This window comes from Brienomyrus brachyistius, chromosome 4 (genome assembly GCF_023856365.1).
Source record: "Brienomyrus brachyistius isolate T26 chromosome 4, BBRACH_0.4, whole genome shotgun sequence".
Taxonomy (NCBI): domain Eukaryota; kingdom Metazoa; phylum Chordata; class Actinopteri; order Osteoglossiformes; family Mormyridae; genus Brienomyrus; species Brienomyrus brachyistius.
Genome location: NC_064536.1, coordinates 21506561 through 21531953, shown reverse-complemented (window position 1 = coordinate 21531953; position 25393 = coordinate 21506561). Strand labels below are relative to the sequence as shown.

General features: G+C 45.2%; 4 protein-coding genes across 4 annotated transcripts in view; 3 read left to right on the top strand and 1 right to left on the bottom strand.

The window, feature by feature from the left end:
- LOC125740056 (tripartite motif-containing protein 16-like) overlaps positions 1 to 9901 on the top strand; it is a 61008-nt gene extending 51107 nt beyond the window's left edge. The window contains exon 7 of the transcript XR_007397430.1: positions 9837 to 9901. The gene's annotated coding sequence lies outside the window, so the exon portion shown is untranslated. The remainder of the gene's footprint in view (positions 1 to 9836) is intronic.
- The window catches only part of LOC125740057 (tripartite motif-containing protein 16-like), an 81728-nt gene extending 70602 nt beyond the window's left edge, over positions 1 to 11126 (top strand). The window contains exon 7 of the transcript XR_007397432.1: positions 9932 to 11126. The gene's annotated coding sequence lies outside the window, so the exon portion shown is untranslated. The remainder of the gene's footprint in view (positions 1 to 9931) is intronic.
- On the top strand, positions 1485 to 9732 carry LOC125740055 (tripartite motif-containing protein 16-like). The gene is made up of 6 exons (XM_049010758.1): positions 1485 to 2131; positions 3720 to 3815; positions 7744 to 7977; positions 8143 to 8302; positions 8691 to 8750; positions 9102 to 9732. The coding sequence occupies exons 1-6, from the start codon at positions 1544 to 1546 to the stop codon at positions 9614 to 9616; spliced, it is 1653 nt and encodes a 550-aa protein (XP_048866715.1). The 5' UTR covers positions 1485 to 1543; the 3' UTR covers positions 9617 to 9732.
- Positions 11127 to 23075: 11949 nt separating the features above from the next.
- LOC125740059 (uncharacterized) lies at positions 23076 to 24963 on the bottom strand. The gene is made up of 3 exons (XM_049010763.1): positions 24874 to 24963; positions 24188 to 24303; positions 23076 to 23881 (listed from the first exon to the last, which is right to left on the bottom strand). The coding sequence occupies exons 1-3, from the start codon at positions 24874 to 24876 to the stop codon at positions 23236 to 23238; spliced, it is 765 nt and encodes a 254-aa protein (XP_048866720.1). The 5' UTR covers positions 24877 to 24963; the 3' UTR covers positions 23076 to 23235.
- Between the last annotated feature and the right edge of the window lie 430 nt (positions 24964 to 25393).

Here is a 25393-nt window from a genome sequence, read left to right as displayed (position 1 = left end):
TAGGAATGCTCTCCCATTCTTGTCTAATACAGGCCTCTAACTGTTCAATCATCTTTGGCCTTTTTTGTTGTACCTTCCTCTTTATGATGCGCCAAATGTTCTCTATAGGTGAAAGATCTGGACTGCAGACTGGCCATTTCAGTACCCGGATCCTTCTCCTACGCAGCCATGATGTTGTGATTGATGCAGAATGTGGTCTGGCATTATCTTGTTGAAAAATGCAGGGTCTTCCCTGAAACAGTTGTTCTAGAACCTGAATATATTTTCCTGCATTGATGGTGCCTTTCCAGACATGCAAGATGCCCATGCCACACGCACTCATGCAACCCCATACCATCAGAGATGAAGGCTTCTGAACTGAGCGTTGATAACAACTTGGGTTGTCCTTGTCCTCTTTGGTCCGGATGACATGGCGTGCCAGATTTCCAAAAAGAACTTCGAATCGTGACTCGTCTGACCACAGAACAGTCTTCCATTTTGCCACACTCCATTTTAAATGATCCCTGGCCCAGTGAAAACGCCTGAGCTTGTGGATCTTGCTTAGAAATGGCTTCTTCTTTGCACTGTAGAGTTTCATCTGGCAACGGCGGATGGCACGGTGGATTGTGTTCACTGACAATGGTTTCTGGAAGTATTCCTGAGCCCATTCTGTGATTTCCTTTACAGTAGCATTCCTGTTTATGGTGCAGTGTCGTTTAAGGGCCCGGAGATCACGGGCATCCAGTATGGTTTTACGCCCTTGACCCTTACGCACAGAGATTGTTCCAGATTCTCTGACTCTTCGGATGATGTTGTGCACAGTTGATGATAATAACTGCAAAGTCTTTGCAATTTTTCGCTGGGTAACACCTTTCTGATATTGCTCCACTATCTTTCTGCGCAACATTGTGGGAATTGGTGATCCTTTACCCATCTTGGCTTCTGAGAGACACTGCCACTCTGAGAAGCTCTTTTTATACCCAATCATGTTGCCAATTGACCTATTTAGTGTTAATTGGTCTTCCAGCTCCTCGTTATGCTCAAATGTACTTTTTCCAGCCTCTTATTGCTACTTGTCCCAACTTTTTTGGGATTTGTTGACACCGTGAAATTTTGAATCAACATATTTTTCCTTTGAAATGATACATTTACTCGGATTAAACTTTTGATCTGTCATCTACGTTCTATTACAAATAAGATATTGACATTTGCCATCTCCACATCATTGCATTCAGTTTTTATTCACAATTTGTTTAGTGTCCCAACTTTTTTGGAATCCGGTTTGTACAAAAACAAACTCTGGTTGCTGAAGAAAAGCAATGTCAGTAGCAGTTATAATCAAAAAGCTAAATAAATATTGAGTTTGTTAGGTATATAATTGGTATAATGCACAATTTTTTTCATAAACTCCATCTGCAGTGTTTGCCCAGTCTGATCTTCTCAGTCTGGCCTCAGTCCAAAACCACACCTACTGCAGCCTGAGAAGCAGGAAGCTCCTCCCACTCTCACACAGAGATAACTGTGAGGGAAAAAGAAACTGAATTCTATCAGTGTTTGTTGTAAAATGGCAGAAGCTAGTGTCACAGTGTATCAGAAGCAATTCACCTGCGCAATCTGTCAGGATCTACTGAAGGATCCAGTGACTACAGCCTGTGGACACAATTACTGTATGAACTGCATTAAGAGCTGCTGGGATCAGGAGGATCATGCTGGAGTTTACAGATGCCCTCAGTGCAGACAGACCTTCATACCCAGACCTGTTCTGGCCAGAAACACAATACTGGCTGAAGTGGTGGAGAAACTGAAGAATACTGGACAACAAATGACTGCTACTGCCCATTATACTAGACCTGGAGATGTGGAGTGTGATTCCTGTACTGGTAGAAAACGTAAAGCTGCCAAGTCCTGCCTGGTGTGTCAGGCCTCTTACTGTGAAACTCACCTCCAGCCTCACTATGGGTCTCCAGCTTTTAAGAAGCACAAGCTGACTGATGCCACTGGACATCTGCAGGACAAGCTCTGTTCCCAGCATGACAAACCCCTGGAGGTCTACTGCTGTATCGACCAGCAGTGTATCTGTAATCTGTGTACGATGTATGAACACAATGGCCATGATACAGTATCAGCTGATGCACAAAGGACAGAGATACAGGTGAGAGTCTTTATTAAAATTATAAAAACGTTTGTGCAAAGTATGCTTGAAAAAAACCTTTTTGTTGTGGGTAATGCAGTTATTTTGTTAGTACAGTACCATAAATATTCATGCACAGACGCAAAACTGAATAACTGGTACCCACTTAAAATGCGATTTAAAGTTGAATAGAAAATTAAATAGAAAAACTGAAAAGAGAAACATGCAACAGAAAGTAGCTTGTAGGCGCTAGTCGGGTCCATACGGTAAACAAACACTGCAGCCTGAGAAGCAGGAAGCTCCTCCCACTCTTACATACAGACGACTGCGAGATAAAACGAAACCGAAACCTATTAGTGTTATGGTAAACTGGCAGGAACCAGTGTCATAGTGGATGAGAACCAATTCACCTGCGCAACTCCAAATGGCTCATTGATCATGATCATTCATTGTCTTCTGTGCGATATATATATATATTTCTGATTACTTAATTTATATACTTCCAAAAATACAGACATCATTTCCACAACAGAATGGAAGAAAGTGTTTAGTGTTTATGGGACGATGGTGGCACAGGAGGTAGTGCTATCTTTTGGCAACTGGAGGATTGTACTGTAGGTTTCAGCCCCGGTTCCTCCTGACCCCCTTGAAGTGTCCATAAGCATGACACTGAACCTCAAATTGCTCCCGGTGAGCAGGTTGGCGCCTTGCATGGCAGCCTCCGCCACTGGTGTATGAATGTGCGTGTGGATGGGTGAATGTGAGGCATGAATTGTAAAGAGCTTTGAGTGCTTTTAGGAGTAGAAAAGCACTATATAAATGCAATACATTTACCACACAAGACACATAAAATGTTTTTCTGTCTTTATGTTTGTGAGTATATCTGCTCTGAAGGCATAGACTGAGACTCATGAGGTAAAGCAAAATTAAAAAGAAAACACACAGACATGTGCATTACTAAATATTTACAGTCACACTTTACCTGAGGGCCCACAAATATAAGCTCTTAATTAACCATGAACCAGCTCTTACTTAATGTATTAATTAGCCACAAACTAAGCAAGAAGTTGCTGAGCTCAGTGTTAACATAACCTTTAGTTAACTATCACTTTCTATTGTACATAATCATTATCCACCAACTAGATGTTGGTAACTATGATAATAAATGAACCAATAAATGGGTTTCTGTAAGTAAAAAATAGACATGGGAACTGACCACTGCTTATAGTGCTGTGAAAAGGTATTTTTGATTTCTTATTTTTATGCATATTTCTCACACTTACACGTTTCAGATCACTGAAGAAATTGTAATATTAGATGAAGATAACCAGAGTACATACAAAATGCAGTTTTTAAATGATGATATTACTGGGATCATGAGTCAGAAGATCTTTGTCCAATTTATACTACATACAGTCATTAAATCATTTAAGAATTTCCATCCATCCATCGCCTAACCGTTAATCCAGGTCAGGGTCATGGGGAGCGCCTGGAGCCTACCCAGGGCACATGGCTGGGGTCCATGCTGGACAGGATTATTAAAATACTTTAGAATATGATCTCAGCTAATGAAACAAACTAATTTTGTTATATTTTTCCCTTTCGGTAGAAAAAAATGGATGAAATGCAGAAGGAATTTCAGCAAAGAATTCAGATGAGACAAAAGGACCTGAAAGTTCTGAGAGAGGCTGCGGACTCAATAATAGTGAGTATGAACCTGAAGAGAAAATAACTCGTAAGAGTCATTTCAGTCTTGAATTGAGATTCTTCCACAGATGGGTCACTTGAGTGGTTTATGATAAATTATGCAAGTTAGTTCCCTCCACTCTGCACAGCACTCACAGTACCAGTGTACAGGCCGGCCATGACGTCCAGCAACATTGGGGGGGGGATCCTGCGAGGGCTCAGGATATCCCACAGGGCAAGTCAATCCACTGAGTCAAACGCTTTACGAAAATCAGCAAAGGCTGCAAAGAACCTCTGCCGATATGTGGCTTGTGTGCAATGAGAGCCCTCAGTGTATGGATACAGTTCATGGTAGGCTTCTTAGGCGTAAAACCAGACTGCTCCGGTCACTGACAGGCAAGCAAGTGATCATGGATTGTGTTAACGATGACCCTAGCAAGGACCTTACCCGGCACTGAAAACAATGTTATCCCCCTGTAGCTGCCTCAATCCAGGTGATCACCTTTCCCTTTATAGATAGGGACTACAAATCCTGTTTTCCAGTCAGTTGGGATGACATCTGACTCCCAAATGGTAGCAAAAATTGCCTGTAATGCCAGGATGACAGCCTTAGCACCGGCCCGGAGAAGGTCACGCTATAGTAGATACCACAGATCTTTCCTACCCCCCAGATGATTCACCACCCATGCAATCTCAGTGAGATTGGGTGATTCACAGTTGATCGGAGGATCAGCTTCAAGAACCGTGGACCCAGAGATGTCCAACATCCTAGCTGGTGGTTCAGCTTTAAACAACTGCTCAAAGTAGCCGGGCCAGCGGGTCACAACTGCAGTGTCTTCTCTAAGGACTCTTCCTTCACCTGCCCTGACTGCAAGCCTCCAAGGAGCAGATTCAGATGTGCATAATGCTTCGATTCCTCTGTAAGCAGGATGTGGGTCACTCGACCACAGACCACATCCTTCTCAGTTCTTGGTACAGACTGGAGTTGCCACTAAGTCATACGCTATGACTCCTTTCGATAATATCCAGGATGCCCTGCGAGATGAAACACCTCCATCTGGGAACAGTGTCAACAGCAAAACAACCCTCTGCAACCTTCAGGGTCATATCATGGAAGGTCTCCCACATCACATTAGAGTCAGCAGTCACACCCAAGTCTGCAAGTTCCTTGCACAAACTGTGTGCAATCTCATCAGAAACAGCCTGATCTTGGAGTCTGGCTAAGTCCAGTCTTATTCTCCTAGTAGGTGATCTAGCCTGCTGGATCTAAGCTGAATCATCACAGTAGCAACAACAAGTCTGTGGTCAGAATTCACATACTGGGCACTTCTGTAGACCCTGCAGTTGTGCAGGAGTCTTCAGAGTCTGCCCACAAGGATGTGATTGATCTCCTTCGCTCCATCACCAGTATTGGAGTACCAAGTCCAATGATGCGGCTCTGGGCGTAGGAACCAGGATCCAGTGACCTGCAGCCTCTGACCTTTCACAGAGCCAAGAAACATGGAGCCACTTTCATCCCAGTCTCTGGACCCATGGGGACCGACACAATCCTCATAATCAGCCCTGTCAGTGCCAGTGGTCGCACTGAAGTCACCCATGACTTGGAGGTGTCACCTCGTGGGCAACCTTCAACCACCGATTGAAGTTGCGAGTAAAATGTTTCCCTCAACGAAACGTCACTCACCACGGCCAGAGCATAAACTGAGACAACAGAAAAGCCCCCAAAGAATGACTTAGCCTAACGCACATAATATGCTGATATCAGGAGTGACATCAGACAACAGCTACTCACTGAGTATGGCAGCCATCAGACGATACAGTAGTAGAGGGGATTGTTAATCAGTTTCAGCTGCATTTGTGTTAATAAAATGAACAGCAGGTGCACTAGAGGGGCCACAATGTGATGACAACCAAAACAAGAATGGTTTAACAGGTGGAGGCCACTGACATTTTTCCCTCCTCATCTTTTCTGACTGTTTTTCACAAGTTTTGCATTTGGCTGCGGCCAATGTCACTGGTGATACCTGGACCCTACAGAGGTAGTCCAACCCCAGGATGGCGCATTAATACGTGCCATTGCCAGAGGGTTTGCTGTGTCTCCCAGCACAGTCTCAAGGGCATAGAGGAGATTCCAGGAGACACGCAGATACTCAAGGAGAGCTGGACAGGGCCATAGAAGGTCCTTAACCCATCAACAGGACTGGTATCTGCTCCTTTGTGCAAAGAGGAACAGGATGAGCACTGCCAGAGCCTACAAAATGACCTCCAGCAGGCCACTGGTGTGAATATCTCTGACCCGGCAATCAGAAACAGACTTCATGAGGGTGGCTTGAGGACCTGATGTCCTCCAATTGGCCCTGTGCTCCCGGCACCGCGGAGCTTGATTGGAATTTACCATAGAATACCAGAATTGGTTGGTCTGCCACTGGCTCCCTGTGCTTTTCATAGACGAGAGCAGGTTCATCCTCAGCACATGTGACAGGCATTAATAGGTCTGGAGAAATTGTGGAGAATGTTTTGCTGCATGTAACATTGTTCAGAATGACCGGTTTGGTGATGGGTCAGTGATGGTCTAGGAAGGCATATCCATGGAGGGACGCACAGACCTCTACGGCAACCTACTGTCAGACCATATGCCTTGTGCAGTGGGTCCTGGGTTCCTTCTGGTGCATGACAATGCCCAGCCTCATGTGGCGAGAGCATGTAGGCAGTTCCTGGAGGATGAAGGATCTGATACCATTGACTGGCCCCCACGCTCACCTGACCTAAATCCAATAGATCCATATATTGTGTGATAAGTCAATAACATAATTATTGTGATAGGCCTAGAGATGACTGTGATGTATTGGTTGTGTCAAAACCCCACACTGGTAAGGGGTGATATTTTATCAACAGCTGGATGTTAATATGGCCTTGCTAACTTTATTTGACCTTGATATTAACAAATTGTGTTTACATAAGAATGAATGTCTCCAACATTTTAGCCAGTTGCCCTGCTTCTGCCCTCTCATCTGCTGTCTGTGTTACAAGCGCTACTCAGGGCTGATTCATACTTGATGTGAAAGCATGGATACCCCAGTGCATACAACACAATGGCCGACTGGCCGTGGTTCGGACTCTTCATACTTCTAGCGCCAGTGCACCCCCAAGAGAATCTCGTCTATGAAGTATGGTTTGGATTTTGTAAGAATAAAAGTTTTTACTAAAACTAACCATGTACTGTGTACATAAGACAGGGTTATATTTGTTAATGAAAACATTTCCATAAGCTGAAATAAAATAAGATAGGACAATAAATGCCAACTAAACGATAATTATAAATAACACATTTTTTCCAATATTATGAAGAATTAAAAGTTCATTGATCTTTGAAATGGTGGATTTGCATTAATGTGCTATTGTCACGGTACAAGACAGAACTTAGGACAATGGGGCAAAACTAAGGGCAAACAAACAGGGTTTACAGGATTAACAGAAAGGGAAACTTGACAGAACTGAAAACAAACAGGATTCATGCGGATCGAAACATGGGAGGCTAAGGCACACAAACCGGGGAAGCACTTATAAGCAGGATTAACAAGGGATCAATCAAGAGGCAGCTGGAGTGAATCACACGAGGGTTGGAACGAGAGGTTGGACAAACAATTAGCAGGCCTGGCATTCTCTAATATTTAAGGCTGCGGAATTTCTAGTGCTGACTATCTACCCCCCCCCCCCCCCCCCAAAACTAATACATTAGCGTATTGTAATGTTTGTTACTTATTGTGACGCAATTGCCTGCAGCTGCTTTTTAACAGTGATCAGCCTAACTTCTTGTATGTTCTTGTCAAATTGTTTTTCTTTATCAAGATAAGATTCGGTATTCTGAAAGCTTTTTTCCAAAAAGAGTTGCTGAAAAAAGTGGGAGATTGTCATAAATTCTGGCTAATCTGGTCATCTATCGACAGAGATCAGCACAGTCAGCTGTGGAAGACAACGGGAAGATCTTCATTGAGATGATCTACTCCATTGTGAGAAGACGCTCTGAGGTGATACAGAGGATCAAAGATGAGGCGAAGGCTGCAGTGAGTCAGGCTAAAGGAGACATGAAGAGACTGAAGCAGGAGTTCGATGAACTGAAGAGGAGACACTCTGAGCTGAAGCAGCTTTCACACACAGATGATCACATCCATTTCCTCCAGGTAACAGAACAGCTACCTTAACAATATGAGAACCAGAAATTTAGAACAGATATGCAAGGTCATATACATTCAGCTTGCTTTATCATTTGACAGATGTTAATATTTCTATTTATTTGATTACAATACACATTGGTGTTGATGAAGCAGTTTATCGTGTGTCTGTAGAGTTGGCAGAGTCTTCCTGTTATCCCCGAAGCTGGATTTGGACCAAGAATCTCTGTCTATCCACGCTGCTCTTTTGAGAACGTGAGGAAGGTGGTTTCTGAACTGAAGGATCAACTGGAAAATGTTTGCGAAAAGAAGACAGCAGAGTTGCATCGCCCAGGTTAATAAATAAATACTGTGCATTTTCCAGTCTGTTCATGTTAATATAGACGGTGCAGAGAGAGTATGCAGTGCAGTCAGCCTCATGTTTGTGTGACCAAGTCAGTTTCTGTTTCAATAAAATAAAATCTTTGTGCAAACCTTTAAAAGAGATCTACATTTTACAGGCTGCAAAACCCAGATCACACAAATCATGTTTCTTTTAAATTATAGAATCCGAAAATTTGTATTGTGTTTAATGTAGTATGATTTGCAGTTTGTTAAAATGCCTGTTATTGTCCCTCATAATGATAATACTGTAGTGCTGGTGTCTCCACAATGAGTGACGTCCATCTCCCACAAGTAAATTCCTTTAACTCACTTCCCTGTTTCTCTCTGTCTCCTTCTAGTTACCAAAGACACCGTCCTACCAGTATTAGTGCCCAGGACCAGAGCAGAATTCTTACAATGTGAGTCTGTTCACACACACACTTCTCTCTCCCTGTATGAGGTGGAGTGTGTTTTATTGTGTTTTACTGTGTTTTATTGTGTTTCATCTTCTGCATGTGAAGCTTCTCTTTCTCTCTCCTGCTGCCTCCTGGTCTTTCACATTTATGTCAGGAGCCTTTGAATCTGTTTACAGTGTGACTGCTGATGTTTAATGTTATTTTGCTTATCATGTTATTCTCTGAGGCATCCATTTTGTGAACAGAACCATATGAACATAAAAGGATATACTTCATTATATATAGTTTTTGAGGTGTTCAATGTAAGGAGTGAATGAGACCAAACCATCACTTTCTGATCTTTTCCTCCATCAGATTCCCGTCATCTTACTCTGGAGCCCAACACAGCAAACAGACACCTCCACCTGTCTGAGGGGAACAGAGTAGTGACATGGAAGAGAGAGACACAGTCATATCCTGATCACCAGGAGAGGTTTGACTTAATCCCCCAAGTGCTGTGTACAGAAGGTCTGACTGGACGCTGCTACTGGGAGGTTAAGTGGAGTGGGCGTTCAATTGGTATAGCCGTCACATATAAAGGCATCAGCAGGACAGGAATGTATGATGACAGTTGGCTTGGAAGCAATGACAAGTCCTGGTGTTTGTACTGCTCAGCCTGCAGTTACTCATTCCAACACAATACTGTGCAAACTGCACTACCTGACCCCCCCTCCTCCAGGATAGGAGTGTACCTGGATCACGGGGCAGGAATTCTGTCCTTCTACAGCATCTCTGACACATTGACCCTCCTGCACAGGGTCCAGACCACGTTCACTGAGCCCCTCTATCCTGGGCATTTTCTTTGGAACAGTACAGCCAAACTGTGCTGAGTATGTTAACAGGCTGTTAAACGTATCTCAAAAATTAACTAAGTAATTAATGCTAGAAAACATAACTATTGGCAGAGAACTGTTTGCTGAGGGATCTTGGCTCTGTCATATACAGAATGGACCTTCATTTTACCCCAGTGACCCCTAAAATTGCACCATCTGGGGTTATAAAGACAGAAGCAGGCAGTGATTCCAGAATCAGTGCACAGTTAAAGCCAAGGTGTGTCCTCCAGCGCTGCGGACACCCTGGACGGGAAGCCAGTGCATCACAGAACAGCCACTTACACATCATCACACACTGTGCAAAATTTACAGGTACCAGTTTATCTGGAGAACAGCCATACAGACACGGGCAGAACATGCAAACTCCGCACACACAGAGACTGTGGTGTTGTGTTTGGCTTTGTACTGACCAGAAAATACCTGTATGCATCTAAACATTTCAATTATAATTAAACCTGACTTAACGTTTAACTAAACCCAAGTCTAGGTTTGATTCTTTCAGTCAGCAAAATGTGCAGTTAGGAAATATGTGTGTGGGGGCTTTATTTTTTCTGCCTTAACCTCCAACCATTTTCCAAACCACTTATCCTTCTGGGTCACAGGGCGTCCAGAGCCTATTCTGGAAGCTATGGGCACGAGCTGTCACTCAGTTCCCCCTGGAATTGTCCCAATGCCCCCCCCCACCCCTGGTTGTATGAGCTATTATTCATGTTTACTGACTAGCTCAGTACACACACTTTCGCGCCCAAAGTAAAACTATTGCAAAACTATTTATACCTTGTGAGTTTATATGGAAACGGACAGTGTTTGATATGTTAATGAGAAACTTGAAATTCCAACAGTGTAGAATTGTTATTAATTATGAGCATTCCTTGCAGTACAGTGTTGAATTAATACTTATAAACTTACAGTGTGTGAGGTTTGCCTGTAACATCAGACAGTCAGTGTCCGGTACCAATGGCAGAAGTTCATATATGTATTCGAAACAATAATTGGTAAATTATGCCATAGTTTTTATATGATTTATGACAGATGGCATAGAATAGACCATAATATGGAAATGTGAATATGTATGTTATGCAGTGTGATCCAGGTGTATTTGTATTAACCTTGGAAAGGGATATTATCTATTGGGTCAGCATCTGTTTATCCCAATTTTGTTAATGTCTTCTCCCTGTTTGGCCAGCAGGTGTCGCTGGCCATTCTGTCCTCCCTGTTGTCCAAGCCCTTTTTGTGTTTCCCCAGCTCCCCTGACTGCTGCATGGCTCAATGAGCTGAGCGTGCGGCAACCTGTAAACCCCTCGGTGATGTTAGAATATTACACGTTACCCTGTATTGTATAATTTTTGTATTTTGTTCCCTGCCAGTTCTTGCTCCATGTGTTCCCTTGACATTTCTTTTAGTTAGTCTTTCTTTTCCATATTTTGCTTTTTGACACCTCATGGTTCTTTTCCTTCCTAGTTTTACCCAGTGTTTTAGTTTGAGTAATAAACCCCCTTATAGCTGGCCAGTGGATCGTCACCTCATTTTTTCTCCCTGCACCATGCTTTGCTTTCGTAACAATTATCCTTATGCTAAAAAACATTGAACATGCATTGTATGTAAACCTGCCATGAAAGATGATATGGATTTGCTGAAAAGAGTGTTTAATAAACATAACTGCAGAAAACTCGGAAGCATCGACACGCTCTTGCCCTGCCTCAGCATTTCTCTCCTGTATTTCAGGAACTTATCTTGGTGCCCCTGTACGGTACCTGTAACACAGTCATTTAGTATAATGTGATGTAGTTTGATCTCTTTTATTGTTTTGCAACAAATTAACTACAACAGAAACAAAATCGACATTTCAAATGATAATATAATGTGAGTCTGTCGTCAAACTAATTTTGAAAAATAGAGGGAATTGTTGCGGTAATGAGTTCGTAGGAATGACCCAATGAGTTTAAGAAGAAATACATATACTTCTGCTTTTTCGCCTATTTCAGAACAATTCTGAACAATTCTGTAAACGAGCAAATATGCCTAAACAATAGATATGGTGTAAATCTTAGTGTTATTAGTAGCATGGACTGAGTGTTTAGAATGCATTGCTCTTAAAATAATGCAATCAACTGCATAGACCGAACAAGCTTATATGTTACAGTGTAGGTCGTAATGTGTCATTTCAAACCACTGCTGTAGCTAGTCACTGTCACTAAAACGTTACACATCTACCCCATTAACCGTATACAATGGTCATGCCAAATCTCTACCGCCGTCTGAATTCCATCACCCTGTGACGTCCAATTAGGTTAGTGTCTTGTTCAGGTGGTTCAATAGGGATGTAGTATGTAGCATCTGTATGAAAATCGTAATTCAGAAGAGCGTTTCACGATTCGCCCAGAAACATACGATGCATTCAGTGTCAGTTGAAGCATCTGGTAATAGGAGATAATAGGAGAATCAGAGTTTTCAAACAGATGTCTATGTTCATATATTGTGGATTCAGAAAGTTTTAGACCTCTTTACTTTTTACACTTTTACTGTGTTTAATTTCGTGGGATTTAATTTTGAATGGATGTAATTACCATTTTTTTCCATCAATCTTTACTGACTAACACATAATGATAAAGTCAAATTATGTTTATATAGATTTTGTTAATTCATTAAAAATCAAAACCTGAAATCCCTTAGTCACAAAAATATTCAGACTTTTCATTTAATGCTTCATAGAAGCCCCTTTGGCAGCAATGACCACTGCAGATCTTCTTGGATATGTCTGTACACCCTTTGCATTTCTGGATTTTGGCAGTTTATCCAGTTCTTCATAGCAGATCCTCTCCAGCTCCATCAGAGTGGATCGTGAGTTTCTGTGAACGGCCATCTTCAGGTCTCTCCACAGCTGTTTGATAGCAGTTCAGGCTCTGGCTGGGTCACCCAAGGACATGCAGGACTCCTCAGCAAGCCAGTTTTGTTTTCAGTCATTGTCATGTAGAAAGGTGAAATGCTGCCCCAGTCTAAGCTTACATGCACTATGGAAGAGGTTTTCTTCAAGGATGTTCCTGTAATTGGCTGCATTCATGCGTTCAGTTTTGACCAGTCTCCCTGTCCCTGCCACTGAGAAGCCCCCCCTCCACCCATTAGGCTTGTCACGATAATTATGTTGGACTTATCACACAATATATGGACATAACTTAGATTTTTTTTTTCCGACCTCAATATTGGAAAATTGTGTTTTGAATGCCCTCTTATCTGCTTTCATTATGACAAGCACCATTCAGGGCTGATTCATACTTCATGTGCGCACTGTGGTACACACAACATAGTGCAGGACCATCTGCCAACACACCAGGCAAAGCTGTTCTTAAAAGCCAAGTGTGACATGGATGTCATAAGAATAAATAATCATTTAAATAAAACTAACCATACTTGCAGTACACAAGACTGGGTTATATTTGTGAAAAAATTCTATTAACTAAAATTAAATAAGATACGAAAATGACATGCAAACTATAATTAAAAGACAACTATAAATACTGGTTCCAAAACTAAATGAGAAAAAATGTAAAGGAACGTGACATACCTTCTGTCATGAGTCAGCGGGGCAAGGACCAAGTTCGAAGGAACAGGACTCCAGTAATCAGGTAAATACAGGTTTAAATAAGGGAAACAAGCAGGACCACAAGATCACCACACAACATCACAACCCTCGCGAACGTTTTGGCCAGGGACCCACACAACCCATAATCCGTCCCTGCGTGGACTTAAATACACAACAGCTATTAACAAGACTAGAGACAGCTGAAGACATCGGGATTCCACACGAGGTAGTGAGGGGGGCGTGGCACACAGGAGGATCGGCACGAGAAGGGCCATCCATCTATCCATCATCTACCGCTGAATCCGGGGTCGGGTCGCGGGGGCAGCAGTCTCAGCAGGGAGACCCAGACTTCCCTCTCCCCGGCCACTTCATCCAGCTCCTCTGGGGGGACCCCAAGGCGTTCCCAGGCCAGCCGAGAGACATAGTCTCTCCAGCGTGTCCTGGGTCTTCCCCGGGGCCTCCTCCCAGTGGGACATGCCCAGAACACCTCACCAGGGAGGCGTCCAGGAGGCATCCTAATCAGATGCCCGAGCCACCTCATCTGGCTCCTCTCGATGCGGAGGAGCAGCGGCTCTACTCTGAGTCCCTCCCGAATGACTGAGCTCCTCACCCTATCTCTAAGGGAGAGCCCAGCCACCCTGCGGAGGAAACTCATTTCGGCCGCTTGTACCCGCGATCTCGTTCTTTCGGTCACTACCCATAGCTCATGACCATAGGTGAGGGTAGGAACGTAGATCGACTGGTAAATCGAGAGCTTCGCCTTTTGGCTCAGCTCTCTTCACCATGACAGACCGATGCAGCACCCGCATCACTGCTGACGCTGCACCGATCCGCCTGTCGATCTCCCGCTCCATTGTTCCCCCACTCGTGAACAAGACCCCGAGATACTTAAACTCCTCCACTTGGGGGAGGACCCCATCCCCAACCCAGAGAGAGCATTCTACCCTTTTCCGGCTGAGAACCATGGTCTCGGATTTGGAGGTGCTGATCCTCATCCCAGCCACTTCACACTCGGCTGCGAACCGTCCCAATCAGAGTCGAAGGTCACGGTCCGATGAGGCCAACAGAACCACATCATCTGCAAAAAGCAGAGACCTAATCCTGAGGCCACCAAACCGGACACCCTCAACGCCCTGGCTGCGCCTAGAAATTCTGTCCATAAAAACTATGAACAGAATCGGTGACAAAGGGCAGCCCTGACGGAGTCCAACCCTCACTGGAAACGAGTCCGACTTATTGCCGCCCATGCGGACCAGGCTCTGGCACCGGTCATACAGGGACCGAAACGCCCTTAAAAGGAAGCCCGGTACCCCATACTCCCGGAGCACCCCACACAGGACTCCCCGAGGGACACGGTAGAATGCCTTCTCCAAGTCCACAAAACACATGTAGACTGGTCGGGCAAACTCCCATGAGCCCTCCAAAACCCTGCTGAGAGTATAGAGCTGGTCCACTGTTCCATGGCCAGGGCGAAAACCACACTGCTCCTCCTGAATCTGAGGTTCAACAATCCGGCGGACCCTCCTCTCCAGGACCCCCGAATAGACCTTACCAGGGAGGCTGATGAGTGTGATCCCCCTATAGTTGGAGCACACCCTCCGGTCCCCCTTCTTAAAGAGGGGGACCACCACCCCGGTCTGCCAGTCCAGAGGCACTGCCCCCGATGTCCACGCGATGCCGCAGATGCGTGTCAACCAGGACAGCCCCGCAACATCCAGAGCCTTGAGGAACTCCGGGCGGATCTCATCCACCCCCGGGGCCCGGCCACCGAGGAGCTTTTTAACCACCTCAGCGACCTCCGCCCCAGAGATAGGCGAGTCCACCCCCAAGTCCCCACACCCTGCTTCCATTACGGAAGGCGTGTCGGTGGGATTGAGAAGGTCTTCGAAGTATTCCCTCCACCGACCCAGAACGTCCCGAGTCGAGGTCAGCAGCGCACCATCCCCACCATAAACAGTGTTGATGTTGCTCCGCTTCCCCGCTCTGAGCCGCCGGATGGTAGACCAGAACCTTTTCCATGGCCTCGCCAAACTCCTCCCACATCCGAGTTTTTGCCTCAGCAACCGCCAAAGCCGCATCCCGCTTGGCCTGCCGGTAGCCGTCAGCTGCGTCTGGAGTCCCACAGGCCAAAAAGGCCCGGTAGGACTCATTCTTCAGCTTGACGGCATCCCTCACCACTGGTGTCCACCAGCGGGTTCGAGGATTGCCGCCGCGACAGGCACCATAAGCGCAAACAACAGTCAGGACCCGTCCCCCCACCCGAAGGCGAAGGGAGGCTACCCTCTCGTCCACTGCGGTAAACCCCAACGTACAGGCACCCAGCCAGGGGGCAATAAGTATGCCCACCCCCGCTCGGCGCCTCTCCCCGTGGGCAACTCCAGAGTGGAAAAGGGTCCAACCCCCCTCAAGGAGACTGGTTCCAGAGCCCAAGCCGTGCGTCGAGGTGAGTCCGACTATATCTAGCCGGAACTTCGCAACCTCGCGCACCAGCTCAGGCTCCTTCCCCATCAGAGAGGTGACATTCCATGTCCCTTGAGCTAGCTTCTGCAGCCGAGAATCGGACCGCCAAGGTCCCCGCCTTTGGCTGCCGCCCAGCTTGCATCGCACCTGACCCCTATGGCCCCTCCCATGGGTGGTGAGCCCATTGGAGGGGGGACCCACGTGCCTTGTTCGGGCTGTGCCCGACCAGGCCCCATGAGTGTAGGCCTGGCCACCAGGCGCTCGCCCTCGAGCCCCACCCCCAGGCCTGGCTCCAGGGGGGAACCCCAGTGACCCGTGTCCGGGCAAGGGAAATCGTGTGTCCAAAATCTTGTCCTTCATAGGAATCTTCTGAGCCACACTTCGTCTGGTTCCTCACCCAGGACCTGTTTGCCTTGGGTGACCCTACCAGGGGCATAAAGCCCCAGACAACATAGCTCCTGAGATCACTGGAACACGCAAACCCCTCCACCACGATAAGGTGTCGGCTCTAGGAGGGGCACGAGCAGGGCATGACACCTATTACCGTTTTTAAATTATGTTTAGATAAAATAGTGATTTGTTTATCTTTGAACAGAAATAGAATGGAGATTGCAAGTCAGGCCTTCATGACCAACATCAGTACCTCACAGATGTTGTTTTGGATGAATGGGCAAAAATTTGCAGAGACACTGTGGAAATCTTGTGGAAAGCCATCACCAGAAGACTGCAAAGGGGCAACCAACTCCATATTGATGCCTATGAATTTACAATAGGATGTCATAATAGGGGGTGGCATAGTGGTGCAGTGGTTAGCAGTGTTGCCTCACACCTCTGGGACCCGGGTTCGAGTCTCCGCCTGGGTTACATGTGTCTGGGGTTTGCATGTTCTCCCCATGTCGTCGTGGGGTTTCCTCTTGGTACTCCGGTTTGCCACCACAGTCCAAAGACATGCTGAGGCTAATTGGAGTTACTAAATTGCCCGTAGGAGTGCATGTGTGTGTGAATGGTGTGTGAGTGTTCCCTGCAATGGGCTGGCCCACTATCCTGAATTGTTCCCTGCCTCGTACCCATTACTTCCGGGATAGGCTCCGGACCCCCCACGACCCAGTAGAATAAGCGGTTTGGAAAATGGATGGATGGATGTCATAATAGTTCCCGTAGTTGTAACAGCCAGCTATCCCAATACGTTTGTCCATATGCTTTATGTGGTCACACACACACAGAGTACCGTCTTAAACCAAGAGAACAATCACGACTCCTAGACGATAAAACACTGACTGTGTGTGTTTTCATTTCAAGTGGGAGTTAAGGAAAAGAAATTACAAGATCCAGAACCTGAATATAAAATGTTGCCGTTATAATAAAATGAATAGTAAACATCATTCATACATTTTTACTGCATCCATCAACTGCAGATCCACAAAGTGACAGATCAGCAATGAGGGGCCAAGCAGCGAAGCCAATCAGGCACCCCATTGTGTTTCTACCTTTTCTTATTTTTACTGGGACCCAAGAAGCTTCCTCTTCTGACTAGGGTGTCTACTGAAGCCCATAAATCTGTATGGTACAAAGTTTTGAAACTTGGCACACTGATTGAGGACAGTCTTTTCACCAAGTTTCATGTTTGCACCTTGAATGTGAAATGTAGAGGTGCGTTTATACACGTAACTTTTCAACCATGCCCGATTTTCAAAAACGAGGTACCTTTGGATTCCTTGGCTCAAGATTAGCTAAACAGATCCCTTGACTTCAATTTCCACCATATTGGGTTTTCCAACATTTTGGATTTTGTCGAAAAGTCTCTTAAAATCTTCACAGGTGACAAATTTTGTCCAATTTTCATGAACTTTGGCACTAGCGCCCTTCAGACTAAGCCCCACACAAGTTTTTTGTTGGCTTTTCGATTTGTCAAAGCATTCACCTATTATAGCCAACACTTTAGTATTCAAAGAAACTCAATAAGCAACTTCATTTAAAATGTTTATCTGAAATTACACATATGTTTAGGTACCTCAGTATGCTTTCTCAGGTTAGGTGGCGAATATTTGTAGGCAGTGATGAAGTTTGTGCTCACACACACACACTCAAAATAAATGTTGATTGAAACTAATCCACTTAATTCTCAGGTACATCTATGTGCTGGACACATCCTTCTGCATTTATGTCTTACACACTGGGATGCTAATGGGACACTGGGATCTTTGCATATACATACTTGACCCTTGATCAAATTAGTAACATGGCTTGAAAGATGCAGGAGGGAAATGAACACAAAGGCCATATTAAGCATGTGTAGATGTAATTTGGATAAGTGCAGACTAATCTGACTCTCGCTGTGTATCTACATGAACAAACACCCAGCTGTTTTATACACTTACATAGGGTGACTGTTTGTGCTTCACATGCTAACGCTTGGGGCGGCATGGTGGTACAGTGGTTAGCACTGTTGCCTCACACTTCTGGGACCCGGGTTCGAGTCTTCACTTGGGTCACATCTGTGCGATGTTTGCATGTTCTCGCCATGTCGTCGTGGGGTTTCATCCGGGTACAGTACTCTGTTCATTTCCCTCCTGCATCTTTCAAGCCATGTTACTAATCTGATCAAGGGTCACGTATGTATATGCAAAGATCCCAGTGTCCCAGTAAGACATAAATGCAGAATGATGTGTCCAGCACATAGATGTACCTGAGAATTAAGTGGATTAGTTTAAATCAACATTTATTTTGAGTGTGTGTGAGCACAAACTTCATCACTTCATTCCCTCAGTCCAAAAACACGCTGAGGCTAATTGGAGTTACTAAATTCCCCGCAGGAGTGCATGTGTGAGTGAATGATGTGTGAGTGTGCCCTGCAATGGGCTGGCCCCCCATCCTGGGTTGTGCCCATTGCTTCTGGGATAGGCTCTGGACCCCCTGTGACCCAGTTGGATAAGCGGTTTGGAAAATGGATGGATGCTGACACTTGCTCACACTCTGTAATATAACTTTAGCGGATGTCTTTGTAATTTTCGTCTTGGTATCGATAAAGCTGATGAACTAAGCAATGTGACTCAAATAAAGCTCTCTACTGATATGGAAAAAAAACACATCTGAAACTGGGTGAACTTTAGCAAACTTGTTGTTGCCCACTGGAGGGCACTGTTGGGAGCTAGTAAGGAGTCTGGCCTTGATCAAAGATACAAGATCACGCATCACGGTGCAGCGGCTTCTCCAGCTCCCAGAATTAAGCCCGATTTAACTAGTATTTCTGTTTCTTGAACGAACAAGCACCTGACTTACAGTTCAGTCGACCTCATGGATATCAGGGGTGGAGATACCACGACTGTTCCCCCTTTAGTCATGTCTATGTTGGGCAGATTGCGACTTCTGAGAACATTGGACTGGCGAGGTAGAGTGCTGCGGCTAGAAGCTAAGCGGAAGCAACGCGCTTGGAAACAAAAGAGGGGTAAATGGGGCGGCCTGCTAGCTAAGCTAAAGGCTAGCAGACCACCGATACCGTCACTCTTCTTAGCCAACGTCCGTTCTCTGGAAAACAAGATGGATCTAATTCATCTGAGGCTGGGAGCTTCCCGTGAGATGAGGAACTGTGCGGTACCCTGCCTTACGGAAACGTGGCTGAAAGACAACAAGCCGGGTTCAGCTTTCCAGATCGGCGGACTGCAACTTCTGAGCAGATCGCACTCGAGGAAGACTCACGGGGGTGGACATAAACAATGCTTGGTGCATTAACTGTTCTATGGTGAGCAAACACTGCTCCGAGGCGATTGGACGTCTCACTGTGAAATGCCGGCCACATTATTTACCTCGCGAGCTCGCTGCAGTATTCATCACAGCAGTTTACATGCTGCCGGACGCTAATGCTCGTTAGAGGCTTTGAGCGAGCTTAATGACATCATCAGCTCACTCCAAAACAAGCATCCGGAGGCATTCTATGTGGTAGCGGGCAACCTCAACCATGTAGATTTGACAGTTACTCTGCCGAACTTTTACCAACATGTCACCATACCAACACGGGGAAATAACATCTTGGACGGTATTTAAACAAACTAACGAGCTGGATACAGATCCATTCCCCGCCCCCATCTCGGTCTTTCCGGCCATATTCCCGTAATGATGGTTCCAGCCTATCGTCCCCTGGCTAAGCACAGCAAACCATTACAGAGAAATGTGACTGTGTGACTGTGTGGCCGTGTGGCGCTGACCCCATGCTGCAAGACTGCTTCAAGTGCACAGATTGACACAGAGCGCACAGTGACTATCGGCTGATTGCTCTCACCCCGATTGTCATGAAGTGCCTCGAGAGACTGGTTATGGCCCACATTAAGAGCTCCATCGATATCACTGCGGACCTACATCTGTACGCCTATCGCAGGAATGGATCCACTGATGACGCCAACTCTGCACTGGTTCCCATGGCTCTCACCCATCTAGAGAGCCAGGACTCGTATGTCTGCCTTCTGTTTGTGGACGTCACATCTGCATTTAACACAGTAGTCCCCCAGACCCTGATGAGGAAACTTGGACTGACCACAGCATGTTAAAATCCATGACCTCTCCTCCTCCACCATTACCCTCAGTACCGGCTCCCCCCAGGGCTGTGTGCTGAGCCCCCTCCTGTTCACCTTACTGACATACGACTGTTCAGCTAAACATCACAGCTGCCAGATCGTGAAGTTTGCGGATGATACTGCAGTGGTGGGATGCAACAGGAATGATGATGAATCCGCAAACAGACAGGAGGTGGAGCACTTGGAGTGCTGGTGCAGGAAAAATAACCTCTGCATCAACATAAATGTAACCGGGTGGGAAAGTAGTTTTTGTTTTGTGTGTTGTCATTGGTTTGAGGGGAGGGAGGGGACAGACTTTGTTTTCGTTTCGGAAAAGGTGTACTCTCTCCCTTTAAGGTGGTAGCCTTGTCCGGGTTGAGAACCGCCCCGGAGGTCTTTTTTTTTTTTTTTTTATACCACCGCCCTTTTTGGAGAAAGCGTGGCCATGGAGCACGTGGGGAACGGGGCCGGCGTGATCCGCGCAGAGTAAATGTACATTTCCCTCGATATTGAAATGTAATGTTAAAAATAATGTTTTATGTGTCTTAGAGGGGATTAGTGATAGTCCGGTTTGTATCTGTGTATTAGTAAAGCGGAATGCAATGTAAATGTGTTTTATTAATTTATATTAAAGCGTAGTTTTTTTGTTTCATTGCGTGTATGTCATCCATGAACGGGGTATGAATAGCCTGGGGCTTTCATGTAAGCCGTTCTGAATGGAGCGGACCGTAAGTGGAGAGACGCGAGATACTGAGATGTAAGTTAAAAAGAGCGCTATTGCTCATTTTTGTGTTAAAAGAGTGTATATCTTAGTATTCAAGACTAACGGTTGTATGTGTTTTTGTATTTCCTTTTGCAGTTCTAGTCCACTGCCGTATTTTACACACGGTAAAAAAAGAAAAGTTCGATTTATTTTGTTTCGAGTATTTGCTGCTGGGGAAAGCTGATCTGCACCCGTGTAATGTAGTCATTGTACCGCACGGTAAAACTTATCCATCATCCAGCATCCAGCAAATAAAGAACAACGAATTATTTATGTTTGTCTGTGTGATTAATTGCACTGGCTACATAAAGAAAACTAAGGAAGTAATGTGGATTTCAGGAAGAGCAGACACCCCCCCCCCCCCGCCCTGCATTGCGGAGGAGCACCTGTGGAGGTGGTCTCCAGCTTCAAGTACCTGGGTATACACCTCAACAGGGACCTCACTTGGACTATAAATACATCGTCACTTATCAGGAAAGCCCATAAACGCCTCTGTTTCCTCAGGAAGCTGAGGGGAGCTGGGCGTTCAGTCATGAACTCTTTTTACAGGTGTGCGGTGGAGAGCATTCACTCTTTCTGCATCACAGTATGGCATGCTGGCTGCACGGCTGCAGAAACGCAGGACTGCACAAGGTGGTGAAGACAGCTCAGAGGGAGGTGGGGAGCAGCTTACCCACCACCACTGACATTTACACCCCCAGGTGCAAGAGAAGGGCTTCCTGCATCATGAGGGACCCCCCACCCACCCAGCGCACAATTTGTTTCTTCCTCTCCCTTCAGGCAGGAGGCTGAGAAGCATCAAAATTAGGACCATCAGACTTTGTAGACACCAGACTTTCCAGATACTGTAAAACTGCTGAACTCTGCCCCCCTCCCCTTCAGCCTCCGCACAGATCCCCCTCCCCCATCTCCATCAGAAAAAGGACAAATAGACTATAACCCTCCAGTATTCCAAAGAGACATATAACATATAACATGTGCAATACATTCATATGTGCAGTGTTCCCCATTACATAGTACTTTAATTATCACCACCTACTGTAGTGATATTTAACACGTGTAATAAGCCCATGTGTGCAATTCTCATTATAACACAGTAACTAAGTTATTACTATTATATAGTAAATTTCCTGGGTCCATTTATGTTGCATCTATGTCTGCTTCTGCGCACTGTACATACTGTTGATTTATAATCCATACTTTATACTTCTATGCCTTTATATTTCATTTTCATCTTTAAATTTAAAAGTGTGTGTGGCTAGTTTTGTGTCTTATCCGTGACCTGAGCACTTAATTTCGCTCCACGGCATGTGCGAACATGTGTGTGATGACAATAAAGTTCTTGAATTTTGAATCTGACAGACCTGATTCTCCTCTGCTACTTAATATGAGGTTGATGGTATAAATAGTTTGTATTTGGTTTCAGGGTATTTGGTGGCTGTGTGCTGTACTGTAGAGTAATGATAAGCCAGCCACTCCTTAGTCTCCTGACAGAAAACAGCTTGAACACATGATGGCATCCAAACTGCCCAGGCTGTTGTTCTGTTCATATTACTGACTGTATCTGTTTTTGTCAGTTAGCATGTTCCTATATGGAGTCTTTAAAGAGGACAGTGGTTGTGTGTGTATGTGTGTGTGAGAGAGAGAGAGAGCGGTGACTGCTATGAAAAAACGAAAAATGCAGAAACTCTTGTATTTTGCTTGGTTACTTATGGTTATGGTTAGGGCAGGGTGGGGGTTAAGGTTGTCATAGTTAGCGTTAGCATTTTTCCCATAGAAGTGAATCAGCGGGCCCCATAAGGATAGGTATACCCTACGTGTGTGTGTGTGTGTGTGTGTGTGTGTGTGTGTGTGTGACTGAGCTCCTCCCTGCGGAGTCATGATGAGGAAGATCTCAGGCTCTCAGTCCTGCCATCTGCTGATTGGGAGGCCCAATTGTAAAGTTTTTACTCACTCCTGGTTTTCTAAATTCCTTTTCAGTTTTTTGCTTTCTCTATACTTTTTCTCTTCTGTCCAAAAGATTTTTATCTCCACACACAAACACACACATATCCAAACATTCAGCTATTTTCTTCCAACACAGACAGACCTCTGTAATTGTTGCTGTGATATTTATTAAATGATTTCAAATCACAAGTGCATAATTAACAGTAGTAAAGAGTATTAAAATATGTCAGTAAATCAAGTTACAAAGACTGAAATCATTAGTATTCATGGAAAGAAAAAATATGAATATCCATTTGGACATGACTGCAATGTGTCTCACTTAGGACAGGCATTGACTGTTGAAGTTGTTATTGTTATCCAGGCACTCGATACAGGAGTTGGTGTTACATTTGTAGAGGGGGACCTTCTCTGCAACCTCCTTCAGGGCAGGGGCCAACAGCTCGGTATTTTTTGTGTCTTTGTCATAGACCTGACTGAACACAAAGGCCTTGGGACCGGGGTGGTTGGTCAGTATACTGAGAGAGTTCAGGATGCACTTCTCCACAGCGGGGGGGACATTCATTTTTCCTTTCTCTTTCTGGACCTTCTCCCAGTTCTTTAGGTTGTTATCATTTACTTGGTTCAGGCAGTAGTCCAGACATGGAGAGTTGTAGGTGTAGAACACCACACAGCCATTTCTGTCCCCTGTGTTCAGCAGGTTTTGCATAGGAGTGACAGCTTGGCTGCTATCCTCACACATGAGCAAGATACGCTCTGAGTGGATGGCATTGGAGCCACGGCCCTTTGGTTTGGCAGCGACCATCTGTCTTCCCGTGTAAAGTCTCTTTGTATCGTCATTGAGGTCATTCTTGACCTTGTTTGCCTCCTCACTGCTAAGGAAGTTGTTCTCATTGAAACCGGCCCCACACTGTCCTGCCGGGACGTTGATGGCCACGGCATACTGGTGACCTGGAGTCTGTACAAATCTTGGAGAAACAAAGAGTGAAAACAAGATAACTGAAGCCCTGATGTTACTGATGCTGCTCATTCCAAGCTTGACAAAGTGCACAAATACCATGTGTCTTTGTGCCAGTCAGGATTTTCCTGTTCCTGCTGAATTCACATGCAATCATTATGACAGGCTGGTCATGGTCATGACAACTGCTTCTTCATCATACTTTTGACCAACCTTGAGGCATAACTACTAATATTTAAGAAGATTTGCTACAAATATTTATAGTTGTTTACTCTGACAAATAACTTAAACTACGATGGGAGTCCCACTCGCTTACCTGGTCTCAAAGACTCGGATGATTCTATGGAGAGTGTTCAGATCCACCTTTTGCACTGATAGTACAGAGGAGAACAGGGAGAGCAGGAGGAGTCCAGTCAGCACACCTGTATGCACCTAAACAGGTAACAAAACATGAATGAGCACAATCACAGACCAGCAGCCGAGAGAAAGGAAAAAAGAAAAGATTACCTTATGTTACTTATAAAAACTATTGAAGGTGTGCAGATCCAAGCCAAGCTGGAATCAGGTGCAGGACAAAGCTAAAGGTAAATGTAAAAAAGGAAGAATCCACACAAACTTTATCTGATGCTCCCAAAAAGAAATTGACCCCTAGACCTAAAGGCTGATGTCATGACCTGTGTGTCCAGTCCTCGTGTGGCCACGTCCCCTGATCATCCATGTGTGCTTCTCCGATTGTGCTCATCTGTTTCCTGTTATTTTTGGCTTGTCTTGTGTATTTCAGTCTGCATTCAAGTCAGTTTCCCCAGGTCTGTCATTGATGTTGTCTATCATGCTGTACCCTGCCCTGTCTTTTAGATGAATAAAACCCCCATTCCTGACTCCAAGGCTTCGCTGCCTTCCTGCCCGCCGAGTGATCATAACAGCTGATAAAATTTTGCGCATTATTAAACATTTTGGGAATATCAAATACAGTCTTTTTTTATTTACACTACACTACATTACCATGATGGAGGCCGGTGGGCTTGCCGTCAGAGTCAGATCTGAGAAGCTGAGATAGTTTCTTCTCCTGTTATGCTTAACCAGGCAGGCTGTAGCAGCAGGAGAGAGCGCTGGTATATATACTGCAGGGGAGGAGCTATAGGTGGGGTGGGCGGGGCCACCGCCCCTGGGCCCGGGGCCTCCCCTCAGCAAAAAGAGGACCCTCCCCTATAGTAAATACACATAAAGTTACACTGATATAATTTCTCCGAAGCTCTTGACAGCTAGAATATATTACTTACACCTTTTAATCTGTTTGTTTGCAATTTCCCCAGGTAGGCTACCTTCTTTAAACTGCGTTTTGTTAGACTACATATTTCAGGATGTTTTATGTCAACATACACGCGTGCAGGAGGGGGGAGGGGAGAGGGGGCCCAATCAGTGTTTTGTACTGTATGTGGTGAAGAAGTCCAGTCGTAACACACTGGGGCAGCGTGTGGTGCAGTGGGCTAAGCCTGTGTGCTTGTAATCAGCAGGTCACAGG